Source organism: Saxophila tyrrhenica (genome assembly GCF_035928015.1).
Source record: "Saxophila tyrrhenica strain CCFEE 5935 chromosome Unknown scaffold_15, whole genome shotgun sequence".
NCBI lineage: Eukaryota > Fungi > Ascomycota > Dothideomycetes > Mycosphaerellales > Extremaceae > Saxophila > Saxophila tyrrhenica.
Window position 1 is genome coordinate 4,808 of NW_027041747.1, and position 13,219 is coordinate 18,026.

General features: G+C 55.8%; 5 protein-coding genes and 1 non-coding gene across 6 annotated transcripts; 4 read left to right on the forward strand and 2 right to left on the reverse strand.

Annotated features, from left to right (window-relative positions):
- Positions 1-815: 815 nt before the first annotated feature.
- Positions 816-2,179, forward strand: LTR77_008608 (uncharacterized protein; the record flags this gene model as incomplete). The annotated part of the gene is made up of 4 exons (XM_064805839.1): positions 816-909; positions 972-1,186; positions 1,247-1,873; positions 1,982-2,179. The coding sequence occupies 4 exons, from the start codon at positions 816-818 to the stop codon at positions 2,177-2,179; spliced, it is 1,134 nt and encodes a 377-aa protein (XP_064655698.1).
- A 1,974-nt stretch (positions 2,180-4,153) lies between these two features.
- Positions 4,154-4,626, forward strand: LTR77_008609 (uncharacterized protein; the record flags this gene model as incomplete). The annotated part of the gene is made up of 3 exons (XM_064805840.1): positions 4,154-4,240; positions 4,312-4,471; positions 4,532-4,626. The coding sequence occupies 3 exons, from the start codon at positions 4,154-4,156 to the stop codon at positions 4,624-4,626; spliced, it is 342 nt and encodes a 113-aa protein (XP_064655699.1).
- Positions 4,627-5,066: 440 nt separating this feature from the next.
- On the reverse strand, positions 5,067-8,108 carry LTR77_008610 (uncharacterized protein; the record flags this gene model as incomplete). Its single annotated transcript, XM_064805841.1, has 2 exons — positions 5,067-6,559; positions 6,701-8,108. The coding sequence occupies 2 exons, from the start codon at positions 8,106-8,108 to the stop codon at positions 5,067-5,069; spliced, it is 2,901 nt and encodes a 966-aa protein (XP_064655700.1).
- A 1,068-nt stretch (positions 8,109-9,176) lies between these two features.
- Positions 9,177-9,956, forward strand: LTR77_008611 (uncharacterized protein; the record flags this gene model as incomplete). The annotated part of the gene is made up of 1 exon (XM_064805842.1): positions 9,177-9,956. One exon carries the CDS (start codon positions 9,177-9,179, stop codon positions 9,954-9,956), a length of 780 nt encoding a protein of 259 aa, XP_064655701.1.
- Positions 9,957-10,172: 216 nt separating this feature from the next.
- On the reverse strand, positions 10,173-11,897 carry LTR77_008612 (uncharacterized protein; the record flags this gene model as incomplete). Its single annotated transcript, XM_064805843.1, has 1 exon — positions 10,173-11,897. One exon carries the CDS (start codon positions 11,895-11,897, stop codon positions 10,173-10,175), a length of 1,725 nt encoding a protein of 574 aa, XP_064655702.1.
- A 519-nt stretch (positions 11,898-12,416) lies between these two features.
- LTR77_008613 lies at positions 12,417-12,538 on the forward strand. The gene has a single exon. It is a non-coding gene; the product is annotated as a tRNA-Leu (tRNA).
- Positions 12,539-13,219: the final 681 nt, after the last annotated feature.

The window sequence follows — 13,219 nt, forward strand, 5'->3', positions numbered from 1 at the left end:
CTCTCGCTTCTTAAGCATATTTTCAAAGCTTGTCGGCACTCACCACTGTGGCGAACCTGAAACGCCATACTTCCTTCCAAGCGAGCCTGTCATTCTTCTGTTCGACCAGTCGGCAGCGAGCACGATCGTCCCGTCCACAGGAACCGCTTGCTGCCGAGTCTCTCCTTCAACCACCATGTGCTCGAGCTATCTCTGCTTGTGGAGTCTGCTAGACCCGTACCTGCAGCTGGACTGCACCCAATGCCAGAGCGTGCCGACGACAAGCACACTGCCCCTTGCGAGTGATCTTTGCGGAATGCGTGCTCGACACTGCAAGGCCTGGGTCGCTTGCCCTACCCTCGAGCCAATCTTCAGCCTAGGAATGCCTGAGTCTGCTGTGTTAAGACCACCACCTGCAGCGTGGCGATCCCAAGACGAGGGTCAACCCATTCTCATATCGTCCGATGCGGTAATCATCCTCTCATCCTGTGACGGCGCATGTTCATAAGAAGGAAGAATCATGCCACTTTCGTTGCCGTCCCCATCACCATAAGGAACCACGATCGCTTGTTCGACTACTACCCGTCGTTAATTAATGGTATCACTGTCGTTGAGATCGATCATACTTTCTATGCTGGCCTACTAAGCCCCCAGCATCTTCCGTGTATTAACAGGCAGAGACGTTTTTATCAATAACAGCACATTGTTGCACTCGACCCTCGCTCAACCGGCATCACGGCGTTGACACTCGTTGCCGGTGGCCTCCTCCCCGACACTCCCCCAGCGAGCCCCGACTCCTCGGCAAGCTGCCTGGGCTTTGGGCTCTGGCAGCCTCAATGCTCCATCGCAGCCCTGGCGAGGCAGTATCCGGACTTCACGTTCAGCTATGGCGCTCAAGGGCAGGAGTCGCAGGAAGAGGCAGCGGATCAGGTGAGTATCCTTCCAAAGATGAGACAGTGAGAGCAGAACTGACTTCTCCCGATAGGTGACAGAGGCAGAGTATCAACAGTTGATTACTCAGGCCTTCCAACCACCGAACCAGTATTTGCAACAGACTCCCCACCAGACGCCATCGCAGCAGTCGCAAGGGTTTCAACAGCATGCTATGACAGCTGTACTTCCGTCGCAGATGACGGCACCGGAACCGTCGTACAGTCTTGAGCAACCTGTCATGCCGTCGCAGATGACGAGGCACATGTCTCACGTTGTGAGTAACCTTCCAGATGGGAGTCCGTCCGATCATTTGCTTACCATCGATCAACCGTAGTCGTCATCACATTACGGCAGCCCTTACGAAAGTCCGCAGGTCGTCAATTACCAGCAAGTGCCACAGCCGTCGCGAAAGCGGAGTCGAGCAGAAGACTTCACAGCGGCCCCCTACGAGTACCCTGGTCTTCAGCAACTGCAGGCTCATGCTACCGGACAGGCGCACCTCGAGCTCCCCACCGAGCAGCAACAACACCTCCAGTTTCAGCCGGACACTGTCAACTACCAGTACCAGTTTCCGCGTCACTCCGTGGATCATTCGCAAGGAGGACAGTCGCCATACGTCGCGCCAACCCCACAGCCGCAGCATCACCATCACAGACTGCCGAACCAGCCACCTCCGTCAAAGTCGCAACGGACGGGTCAGGGCGAGGCATCATCCTCACAAGACCATGGCCCACCGAGCGTGGTCGGACAAGCTGGTATGCCGGCACCTGCTGCACGACCGAAGGGACCAAAGCTCAAGTTCACACCCGAGGACGACGCATTACTTGTGGAACTCAAAGAGACCAAGGACCTGACCTGGAAGCAAATCGCGGACTTTTTCCCAGGTCGCAGCTCAGGGACGTTGCAAGTGCGGTACTGCACGAAGCTCAAGGCGAAGACGACAGGTTGGACGGACGAAATGGTACGTGATGACAGCAGCGTTACTGAAGCAGAAAGTTCAAGGCGGCAATAGCAAACTGTATGGACTTCGATATGAGGCGCACGTGATCGCTGACTGACTCTGCTACAGTTACAAAAGCTACGAACGGCCATGCAGGAATACGAAGATGACAGATGGCGCATCATATCTGGCAAAGTCGGGAGCGGGTTTTCAGCGGCGGCTTGCAAGGACAAGGCTGCGGAGATCGGGACAGAACATGAAGGGACTACAGCATTAACGACAATAGAGGAAACGGAGGAACAACAACAGGAATCCAAGACAGAATGAACCTCTTCGTATGGGAATTTGGAGGAAGCATCGCAAGGACTGGGAGGAATACTGACGGCATTGCGGACACCAGGACACCCACTCGACGTGCTGGACATGTCAATATCTCGTCATCTTCCACCACTAATACTCGGACACGCGTCGTAGTATAGCTCATCAGGTAGATACGACGCATGAAGGATGGACGGATGGCGAATGAGAATAGCTAATGGAACGGAATCTTTGACAAACGCTTCTGGGATCTCTCAGACTACTGCAATAGAAGGTCGTTTCACAATCGAAGGACTACTGCAACTGCACCTCGTACCTCATGCACATGCAGCGGATGATGATCTTTGACTGAGCCTCCATGCAGGTACAGCACACACGTACGCCCGTCGTCAATCCTACCCATCCGCACCCACCACACCATTCCTTCAGTCCGTAGGTCGCTCCGCGCATTCGCTGAACGATACCTGTAGGTCGAGTCAGTCGTCCCTGCAACCCTACCACACTACCGTACCTGCCGCAAGATCGACGTGTTTCTTTGTATAGCAGCGGCGAACAGCGTGGATATGCACTCCGCCACAGTGTAGTGGTGATCATTTGCTGGGGTGGATGTCGATCTTTTTGGAGATCGGCTGCATGGGTTCGAGTAGAGACGGGTCGGGAGTTTTTGGTCTTGGCATTCAAGGGCGAGACCTTAGGGCTTCTGTGCGATGTAGGAGGTATCGTGATAACATCGAAACTAGTCAATTTTGATGATACTGGTATCGTTGGAGTCGCGAGTCTGCATTCTCTACTGATGCTCAGTAATCATTCTATTGTCAATGATCTTGTCGTAGGTGATCAAGAACGATGCCAAGACTATTCCGCATGAGGCTGCTGACCTTTCGACCTCACTTCATCACTCTCAACGACTCCGACAACTCCGTAACCTCACTTGATAACCTCACATCCTCACCAGCGCCTCTGAAGGTAAGCCACACATATCCGGCTGCGAGTGGCGGCATTTGCTGAGAAACTGGTCAACGTGCCCGCCATCGCTCGAGCATTTGGTCAGACTCCGCGTGCGACGGCTCTGCTGGGCTCGCCATTAGAGTTCCATGTCGACTTCACGTATCAAATGGCTTCGCAATGCTTTCACGAGACAGGCGAGCATCTCTTTGGACGCCCAAAAAAATGCTTAGAATCTTCGCGCGGCCTGGTAATCCGGAATGAAGCAGGCGCATCGCGGACGAGGTGATCACACCTGCGCACTGCCGGCGATGGGCGGTCCAGGTCGCAGGCAAGTACGTCGCAGACCAGTGAGAAAAGGAGCCGAAGATGCTACGAAACAGCAAAAAATCTGGAGGGCTCCGGCAAGCAGCTGAGCCCGAGTCTCAACCGAAATCAAAGATTGCGGCCGCCGTCCTGGCTGTTCTCCATCACGGGCCGTATTCGACGCAAGAGCATCGGAGAAGCCACCGCGATCACAACTCGCGGAAGGAATGAATGTCTACTACTACTTCGAACCAGGCGCTCCTAGACACCGCTGAGCTTACCGTCCGTCTCGATGTCGCCATCTCCAGGAGTCATCTTGCAGCATGGTCCTTGCGCACTGCTACCGGTGGAGCTGAAGCAACATATGCCCTTCCAGAGATTGTTGTTGGCCTGTTTATTTTGCTGACCAGTACCGATCTGTTTCCAACCCGTGGTTGCACTTCAGTCTACAGCACTTCAGGCAGGTTCACCCCAGAGTCACAAGAATCACTGCCATTTTGATTACCCTCCCGCTTTCCATCATGTCAGTTGAGTAGCTAGCTCTTGCGCGTTCCACGGAAACAGTCTTGCCTGCTGCCATCCAGCAGTAGAAAGCTTTGGAGGAGTTCACCTGCATTTCCTTTCTCCTTCTCATCTACAACACCATCTCCAGCAAAACCATCGTTCCACCACATCATTCCACACCATCATTCACCACAGAATCTTCACCACCACGTCAAACAAACAATCGTAATGGCCCCACGCAGAGACGGTCGTCCCAACAGCCCGCGCAAGCCGAGCACGGCACGGAACACTCGTCAGGACTGGACGCCGCTGCTGGTACGTCTCGTCCGCATCCTACCCTATCAAAGCTTACAGCAATACTGATCAACTCCGTCTCTCTCTTCCAGCGCGCAGAGCTCGTGCACCTCCACCTCAATGTCTTCCGCTGCCACTGGAGCATCATCTCCCACCGCATCGGCCGGTCCGCGGTAGCATGCCGCATCAGGTTCCATCGAGAGATGCGAGAGCAGGGGTACATGACCCTGCCGCAGGTGGCGGCGAGGAGGTGTAAGTTCATTCATCATCTCGACTGACTCGCCGGGTGTTTTGCTGATCATGGATGTGCAGACGCACGACTGCGCGAAGAGGCCATGCTGGCGGCGTTTGAGCGCATGACGGTGGCGGGTACCATGGCCGTCGGGAACCTGCTCAACCCCATGTAGGGCCGTCAGGTACCTGCTTCCTGGGAAGCAAGAAAAGCGTGACAGCTTAGCGGGATTCTGGGTGAGAGCTGTCACACTTTCACTGTCACCCAGGAACCTGCTCGATCCTATATAGAGGCAGAGGAAGAGCGAGCGGGAAGGAATGGAGTTACTTCTGATGGGGGCCAAACATTCGTTTCGCAATATAAGATGTACGGAGAAAATTCGTGCCAGCTGATGGTTCGTTTCGCTTCGTAGTCTCATCCAACATCATGCCCGCTATGTACACTTATTAAAAGATCCCAAGATCATCATCAACATGATCCATCCCATCATCGCTGTCGTTCCAAATCGTTATTTTCGTTGTCCCGTCCCATGCTGTCGCTCGCCATACCATGCCAAATGTACATCCCATCCCATCCCGTAAATACTCCCGTGCTTTTCCATCCATGCATCCCTCGCTAACTCGCCACCCTCCCCCCAATCAAACCCCTCAACTTCTCCCTCCGCGCCTCCGCCTCCCGCTCCTCCCTCCTCTCCCGTCTGCGCTCAACCATGGCCCCAATCTTCCCCGGCCCCACCCACTGCGCTCTCTTCCCGCCCGAAAACGGCACGACAAACACTCTTTTCCCACCCTTCGACTCCTCCGCCACCAGCGGCCCGGCCTGCGGGTGTCGAGTATTCTGCGGCAACTTCCTCAGCACCTCCTCGCTCTCCCGCTTATCGAGCCGTCGCTCCACGGTGCCGACGTAGTGGCGGCGGGCGTTGGTGCCGTGCCGTTCGATGCCCAAGCTGTTGCCGACGAGGAAGCCGCCTTTGCCTCTGAAGCCGGGGAGACGCTTGCTCATGGCGCGCGGGAAGATGCCTTTGCCTCCAGTTTGAGCGGTGGTGACTTCGGAGGTGTCGCCGCCTTTCGGTAGTGTGCCGGGTGCTTCGAAGTCGTCTAGGAATTCTTCCTCGTCGCTGTCGAAGTCGTCCCAGAAGTACTGCGGACGCCAGAGAGGGGAGAGGTGGACGTCGCGGTGTGGTGGGGAGGGACGGTAGGTGACCGAGGAGCGAGCGAAGAGGCTGTCGCTGTAGCGGCGGGCTTTCTGGAGAAGGCTGAGGCGGCGTTGTGGAGTGCTGGGTTCTGGCACAGGGCGGGTGTCAAGGGTGAGTTGGCGCTCGAGCTCGGAGCATGGAGTGGGAGGGATGAATTTGATGACTGGTGGTTCGGGGGCGGTGCGTGGGTTTGTGAGTGGACTGTCAGCGTGTTCGTCGCTGTCCGTAGCACCCAGCGTAGGTGTCGGAGGGTCGACTTGCGCGGCGAAGATGGGCTCGCCGAGATCGCGGAGCTGCGACTCGACTGAGCGAGACGTCGGTGTGCTCTTGTCCTTGCTGACGGGTCGCGAGCCATGCTGAACGACAAGCAGGCTGTCGTTGTTGTGAGGGTAGATCCTCACGCCGCTGGCTTCACAAACTTCGACGGTGCGATCGGAGAATTGGCTGGTGGACATTGGCGTGGTCGTAGGGTGCAGGAAGCGAGCATCGAGGCTCTTTCTCGGCGAAGTTGGGAGGAAAGATCTCTCCGGCGAGGACGTAATAGTCTTGTCAGACGACAGCTTGCGCCCTTCCGAGCTGTGGTCTCGCCCGGCGTCCTTTGAACTGCCCACGCTCGTGCGCCGTACATCACCATTGTTCTCCAACCTCTCCTCTCTCGAGAACCTCCGAAGCTTGCCGCTGGGTGGACTCCACTCTTCCGGTTCAGTGTCAACAGAGGGTATGACGCCTCGCAGCTGATGAGAAGACTTCTCCAGCACACGGCTTGGCTTCGCACCTCCCACGCTATTGCGCTTGACCCCAACATTATGTCCGACTCTTTCAGGGTTGGGGACGCGTTTCGGTGGTGTGCGCGGAGGCGTGTCGACTGGCGGCTCGGCCTCGTGCAGGCTCGCGACCCAGGTGTTGGGCGAGGCTGGCGATCCGTGCAGGCTCGTTCGACGTACCGACAGATTGTTAGAAAGTCGATCGCCAGGTTTTAGATGCTTGAGGGTGTGCTGCCGCTCCACTGGCTGGAATCTCGACCTTTGCCGTGCGCTTGGAGAGTCCTGCATACTCGCGTATGTAAGGGCAGTCATGTTGGAGGTGTCTGGACCAAGTCGAGCAGGAGATGAGACCTGCCGTATGCTTGACTCGAAGACAGGAGAGTCATCCAGCTTCTTCTGGCGTTCAGGCATACGAGCTTTCTTATAGCTGAGCGGTTTGATGTCACCGTCGAAGCTGCCCCGGTTGCTCTCAGGACCGCCGTCCCCACGCAATAACAGGCACTTCGTCTGCCGCTTGAGGGTGTGTGGTGTAGACTCGGACGGCGGAACGTAAATGCCCACAGTGATTGCTGCCGAGTTGTTGCTGATCGCGCTATGTCTCTTGACGTTCTCTTCACGGATGCGCTTGTATACCATGTTGTTAACATCCTCCACTGAGTGCTCCGGCTCTGTATGTTGTTCCTGCTCGATGCCGGCTCCAGAAAGGCCGAGTCCAGCGGCTGGAGGCTGTTCGTCCCGTTGTTCTTCCGAGACTTCTCTTGTTGCGGGCTCTTCTTCCAGCTCATCCGGACCGCTCACATAACTGATATGCTTCTCCCAATCTTCGCCCGGTCCATCTCTGGTCTGGGGAGGAGATTCGTGCTTTGACTTGCGCCTGGAGCTTCGAGAGCTGACAGTCGTCAATGGGACCGCATCCGGCGCTTTTGGCGTCTTGGAGACTGCTGTGTCGCTCAGACCCAACCCGGCCAACTGCAGGTCGCGCGTGTTCTCCAGCCAATGATCTGGAAGTCTGTCGTTTTCTGGCAAATAAGCTTGCGAAGTGCTCAGACCTGGACTCAGCGGCTGATCTTCGCGCGCTGTTCTGAACGACTCTGCTTTTGAACTGGCGTGGTGCTTCAGGAAGTGCGGAGTTCGTCTATCCGCCAACATCGGATGTAAGAAATGCGCCTGCTCTTTCTGCGCCATTACTGGCTGCGCTTCCAGCGTCGCTGGCGGTGAAGGATCAGGTGTCGGCGGACTGACAGCGTTGACCGGCGTCGTACTAAGCCCTGAGGCTTTTGACTCGAGCGCATTGCGAAGATCGTCCGCGAAGACTGGAGGAGGGCTTGCGCGATGCTCCTGTAAAGTATCCGCGCCGTCGCTGTTGTTCATCGTCGGTGGGGTTGGCGGCATACCGCTGTCGTCTAGATGCAATGCGCGCGCTTGCATGCGTGGGGGCGGCATGGCGATGTTCTCGAAGCCTTCATGGACCTGCACATCGGAGGAGCTGCCGTCGATTGAAGGACTCTCCGGCCAGGCTGCAGGCATTGACGGCTTGAGATCAGGATAGCGGGTGTTGCTGAACGACAGGCTGCGCGAGAGCAATGCATCGTCCTTGGGTGCCCATGAATCGCGGAAGGCCTTCTCCAATGCGCGGTAGCCGTCTGAGTGCGACCCATCCGTCTCTGCCCCGCCAGGTGCTCGTTGGAGGTCCGGCATCCTGACTGGCTATCGTTGGTGTATCATGAAAGGCGAAGAGTCGGGGATGTCGAAGTGGGAGTGGGTTCGTGATATCTCGCGAGTAAAGTGAGATTGAAGTGAGATGTTGATGACGAGGTGAGGTTGTCGCCGGAGAGCAGGCTTTGGAGTAATACTACTACAAGTCTCGATGATGTCGGACGTGGCGCTGTCGAGGGGTAGTACAACGGCGGCGGCGGCGGAGCGCAAGGGCGGACTCGAGAGTCGATCTGGTGGTCCGGTGGTGCTCGGGCTCGGTGTCGGGACGAAAGGAAGTATGAGGAGCGAGTGTTGTGTACAGGGCGGGGTGGGGGTGGTGGTATCGGTGGTAGATGTTGAGGAGGAGGAAGAGATGGCGGTGGTGGTGTGCTCGATCCCTGCCGTTTCGTCCTGAGCTTCCAGACTCGAATCAAACTTCCATCCCGTCTTCCGCTCCGCAAGCTTGAGACTGCTATTTCTATTTCTACTTGTACATCTACCTCCTTCCAGACATTGGTGAAGATGGTATGCCCTACGGCTCCTTGGATGCAATGCTGATGGGGGCCATGTCACCGCCCGGTACCCCCCACTCACCTCGCAATATCCTCATCCGGCAGACAGACTCTTAGAGCTGCACAAGTGCCTGCATCACTGCGCCCAATCAACAGATGAAACCTGCAACGTACCGCTCAGCCCGTGCAGTGGGAGTTTGAAACTTCTTCTACGCCCACTTCGACACAGCCTGAACAAGAACGTTACCTAGATATGTCCGCCGACGACTTCCAGACGTTGGAAGGTTTGCCTCTCTCCCCACGATCTACAATATCTCCGAAAGGCTATCAGCCTTGTAACATCTCTCCGCCGGGTGGCCCCAGAAACCAAAGCGCGCTTTCGCACTCCCGTGTTTCTTCGCAGCTTCCTCTTCTGGCTAGGACCTATACGCCTTACATGTAGTTCTACCGTAAGCAAAGACTTCTTCAGACATGACAGCCTGTGTCTGCGAAGAATACAGGTACAGTATCTCTTGTTAACGTTGCCTGTCTTTCTTTTTTACCCCAACCCTTCGAAAGCATGGCTGAGCCAGTCTCTCAAACCAACGGCGACGGCTTAATCCCCGGTATCACATTCCCGTCGAAGAAGAACTCTGAACCACAACACGACCAAGCAGACAACTCACAACCACTTTCCTTCGAAGGCCCGCTTATCAACAACCGCCCAACAACCGTAACCCTCTTCAGCACAACCCAGCTCGCCGCTTCTCCCCTCGTACCCTCCCTCATCCAACTCATTATCCAAGCCTTCCGCAATCAAAAAGAATCCAACGGCTTCAAGAACATCCCTCGCGACCGTCTTCAGTACGACAACCAACTCTTCGACGAACTAGGCTCTACGCCAGGAACGTTCACCTACGTCATTTCCTACACCGGCACGGAGACCGCCATCGCCACAGCGAGCGCGAAGCGCTACATCGGCACCTCCGCCATCTTGGAACCCGCCCCCAACGACCAAGCGAACACGTTCAAGCGCTTCGGGCTCGTAGACGACGACACGGAGGCCTGGGAACTGAGCACCTTGGCAGTCGATCCGCAACTGCGGCGGCAAGGGCTCGCCGGCCACTTAATGCGGATGCGGGAAGCGGAGGTGAAGCGCCGGTTCGTGGTGGGGATGGAGAAGGGAGGGAAGGCGAAGTTGCGCATGTTGTTGACGACGATCAAGGAGGTTAGTGGGGCGTTCCACCTTGGGCGAGGGTTCAAGGTGGACTATGAGGTCAGGTATCCCGAGGGGCATATGGGTGCGCCGTCGGGGTTTACGGTTGTGCATATGAGTAAGGATGTGCCGCTTGATTGTTGATGAAATGAGCGTGGCCGTGGAGGTGGATATGGAAGCTAGGCATTCATACCATAGATACAGTCCATTATTCTCGCCCTTGGATGCTTTTCACTCGTAAACAAATCAAACCGCTAACCACCAACGCCTCGCTAGAAAAGCAGCATCGTCATTACATTCATATCTTCAGCCATGGTAGATTCCCTTCACCTCCTTCCCGTGCCCACCTCATATTCCACCCTACGCCGTCCCATAACTCTCATGCCCATGCTCCCTCCCAACCTCTTCAGCATCCGCCTCCGGCATCAACACCTCCCTCGCCCCCTCGGCCTCCTCCTCCAACTTCTCCCTCTCCATGCCCCGACTCTTCCGCCACACATACCCCACCAACCCGACCCCCACCACGAGCGCCGCGCCCAACAACACCGCATTCACCGGTATGGGATCATTCCCAAAATGTTTATGCGTGAGCGCGTCCAGACCCGTCTGCACGAAATTGAACAGCCCCGCCGCGCAGATGACGAGCCCGTAGACTTTGCCAAAAGTCACGAAGCCGAAGACTTTGGCCGAGTAGTCGGAGACGGCCGTGTAGTAGAAGGGGCGGTAGAGGACGAAGAGGCACACGTTGGCGTACGCAGCCCACATTTGGTCGGGGATGATGCCCAGCACGCCGATGGCGGTGGCGAGAGTGACGAGGAGCGCGAGGACGAAGGGCGTAGAGGTGTTGTCGAGGATGAGGCCGATGAAGGGGATGCTGATGATGCCGCCGAGGGGCAGGGCGACGTCGAAGAACTCGTTGACTTTAATGGCGAGGAGGTGGGAGTGCAGGAGCTCGGTGTATTGGGTGCGGATGGTGGCGACGAAGTAGTTGATGCGGAGCATTTGGAGGACGGTGAAGAGCATGATTAAGATCCACCAGGGGGTGCGGATTTGTTGGAGGGCGGTCTTGCCGTGGAGCGCGCCCCAGACGCCGCTCTTTTGGGCTTTCTTTTCTTCTTCGGCGGCTTGTTCGTCGCCTGATTTTGTGCCGAGCAGGCTGGTGATTTCGGAGACGACGCTTTCGCGGTGCTCGCGGCGGGATTGTTGGAGTGCGTTCCTTCGACCCTCATCGTCGATCTCGTTGTCTGAATCGTGCTCGTCTAGGGCCGGGTCCTCGGCGTGCTTGACCAGTTCTCCAACCGTCTTGTAGGAGTTTGCAGGCATAATGAACAGCTGAACCACAACAACGAATGCCGGTACGACCAAGTAAATCAGAAAGAACTTCTTCGGCGTGAACATCCCATCACTGCCCTCGTAAAGCAGCCGATATGCCAGAAACACAGCGCTGCTGGTATCAAAAGCCCCCGTAAGCAGCGCCAGAATCAACCCCGACCGTCTCGGGAACGTATTGCTCAGCTGAAACGACGAGATGAAGATGAACGGCCCCCCGAGCGCCAGAAACAGGTATCCAGGTATATACGCATCGAACGGCAGATCGGCTGCGAACGCCATCGCCAGCGCTCCCAACGTCAGGAACACCGCTCCCACCAGCCCCGACACCCGTGGTCCGAAGCGATCCAGCACCGTGCCGACCGGTAAGGCGCAGACGTTCGTGCTCACGGCCGCGACAGTGAACATTAAGTTCAACCGTATCTCCTGCTCGTAACACACCCACACCCCGTCGTCCAGCTCTTGCTTCGTGCATCGTTCGCGGTAGACGCCTTGTTCAATCAACACCGGTTTGATAGCCGCGAAGCCAAAGACCACGCCAGCGCCAAAGAGGCAGTAGATCACTGCAATGCAGACTTGCAGGATCCTCTTGCCCTTGCCGACTTCGAAGGCGCCGACGGGTTCCTCTTGCGCGGCGGGCGGGACCCATTGGCCGACGGGGTTGAAGGAGAGTTTGCGGTTTTCGGATGGGGTGGGGGAGTGGGAGGGTCGGCGGGAGAAGGACTCGGTGGAGGAGCGGCGGGTGTACATCGCCATCGTGGTGGATGTGAGAATGTGCAGAGCTCGAGAGCTTCGTTGGAGGTGTTTGGGGCTGGGTTGGTCACGAGGACATGGTTGATGATGCAATGAGAGGGGTTGTGGTTATTATGCTGTTGAGAGGAAATGTTTGGAGTAAGATATGCTGGGTATAGGAAATATTTGACAGTTGGAACAGACGATTGTAGAGATGCACGAATGTTGAAAGCAGAAATCTAGAACAGAGAAGAGTTGGAGAAGTGGCGTTGCGTAGGTTTGGTACCGCTGATAAGCACCAAAAATTGCCCGATGTGCTGGAAGATAATTTCTGCCCACGATCCCGTAGCGCTTCATAGATTTTATCTCCTAGCCGATACGATACTTCGGATCGTTCTGAGGAGTTCATTGCGTCCTGAAATGCTTGTTGCGTCGTTGGGCTGCGCTCCTTCCTTCCGAGTCCAAAATTCGGAAAATCACCCAATCGGGCAGTCGTAAGCTGGGTATATATTGTAACAGCGCCGCCGTGATGTAATATACTCTGGTGAGGTGGCCGAGTGGTTATGGCGCTAGTTTCAGGCTGTGAAAACTGTGCTGAAGAATGGTTTCTCCCAATACTAGTGGGTAATTCCGCGTGGGTTCGAGTCGTAAGCACACTCCAATCGATGTTAAAACTGCTTTGACTAACCTCCAACTAGCCACCCTCATCAATATGCCTTTTTTTTTTCTCACCAATGTTGGTTGATTGAGGTTCGGAACTCTTGACTTTTGCCAGCGAATGCTCTCTACTCTTGAGATACCTGGTTTCACACTCATCAAACTCGTCATCATTTTTGCTCTTTTGATTGTATGTAGCAATGACACCTGTCTTTTGGATTGTCTTTTGGGCAACAAACCAGCGAATACGCGAATCCAGCGTTTGCGGGCTTCCTTTGAGGTCGAATTTAAGCTCAATGCTGACAGATCCCTTCTGTGCTACGAGCCACTCCTAAGCCGCTTCTCTCCACACATCCGTGCGATGAAGTCCATCTCTGCTGGTCGTTGGGATATTCCAATCGCCACAATCATCGACAGCTCGCCTGTTGATAGATCTCCATCTTCTTCTACACCAGAATCATTCAATAGACTGTCTTTCACTTCGTCTGGACGGTAAAGGAACAGCATAGTGAGCCGGAGTAGGTTTTGGAGCCGCCAGATCGGGATCCCGCTCTAGAGCTTGGCCCACTGTCGTACTGATGCGTCCACGTGTCCAGACACCTCGAAAGCTGGTACAGACGTCGAGCACTCCTTTCATAGTTGATCCATCTGCTTTGCATCTGTTCTGCTGCCCTGATTGCACCACGTGC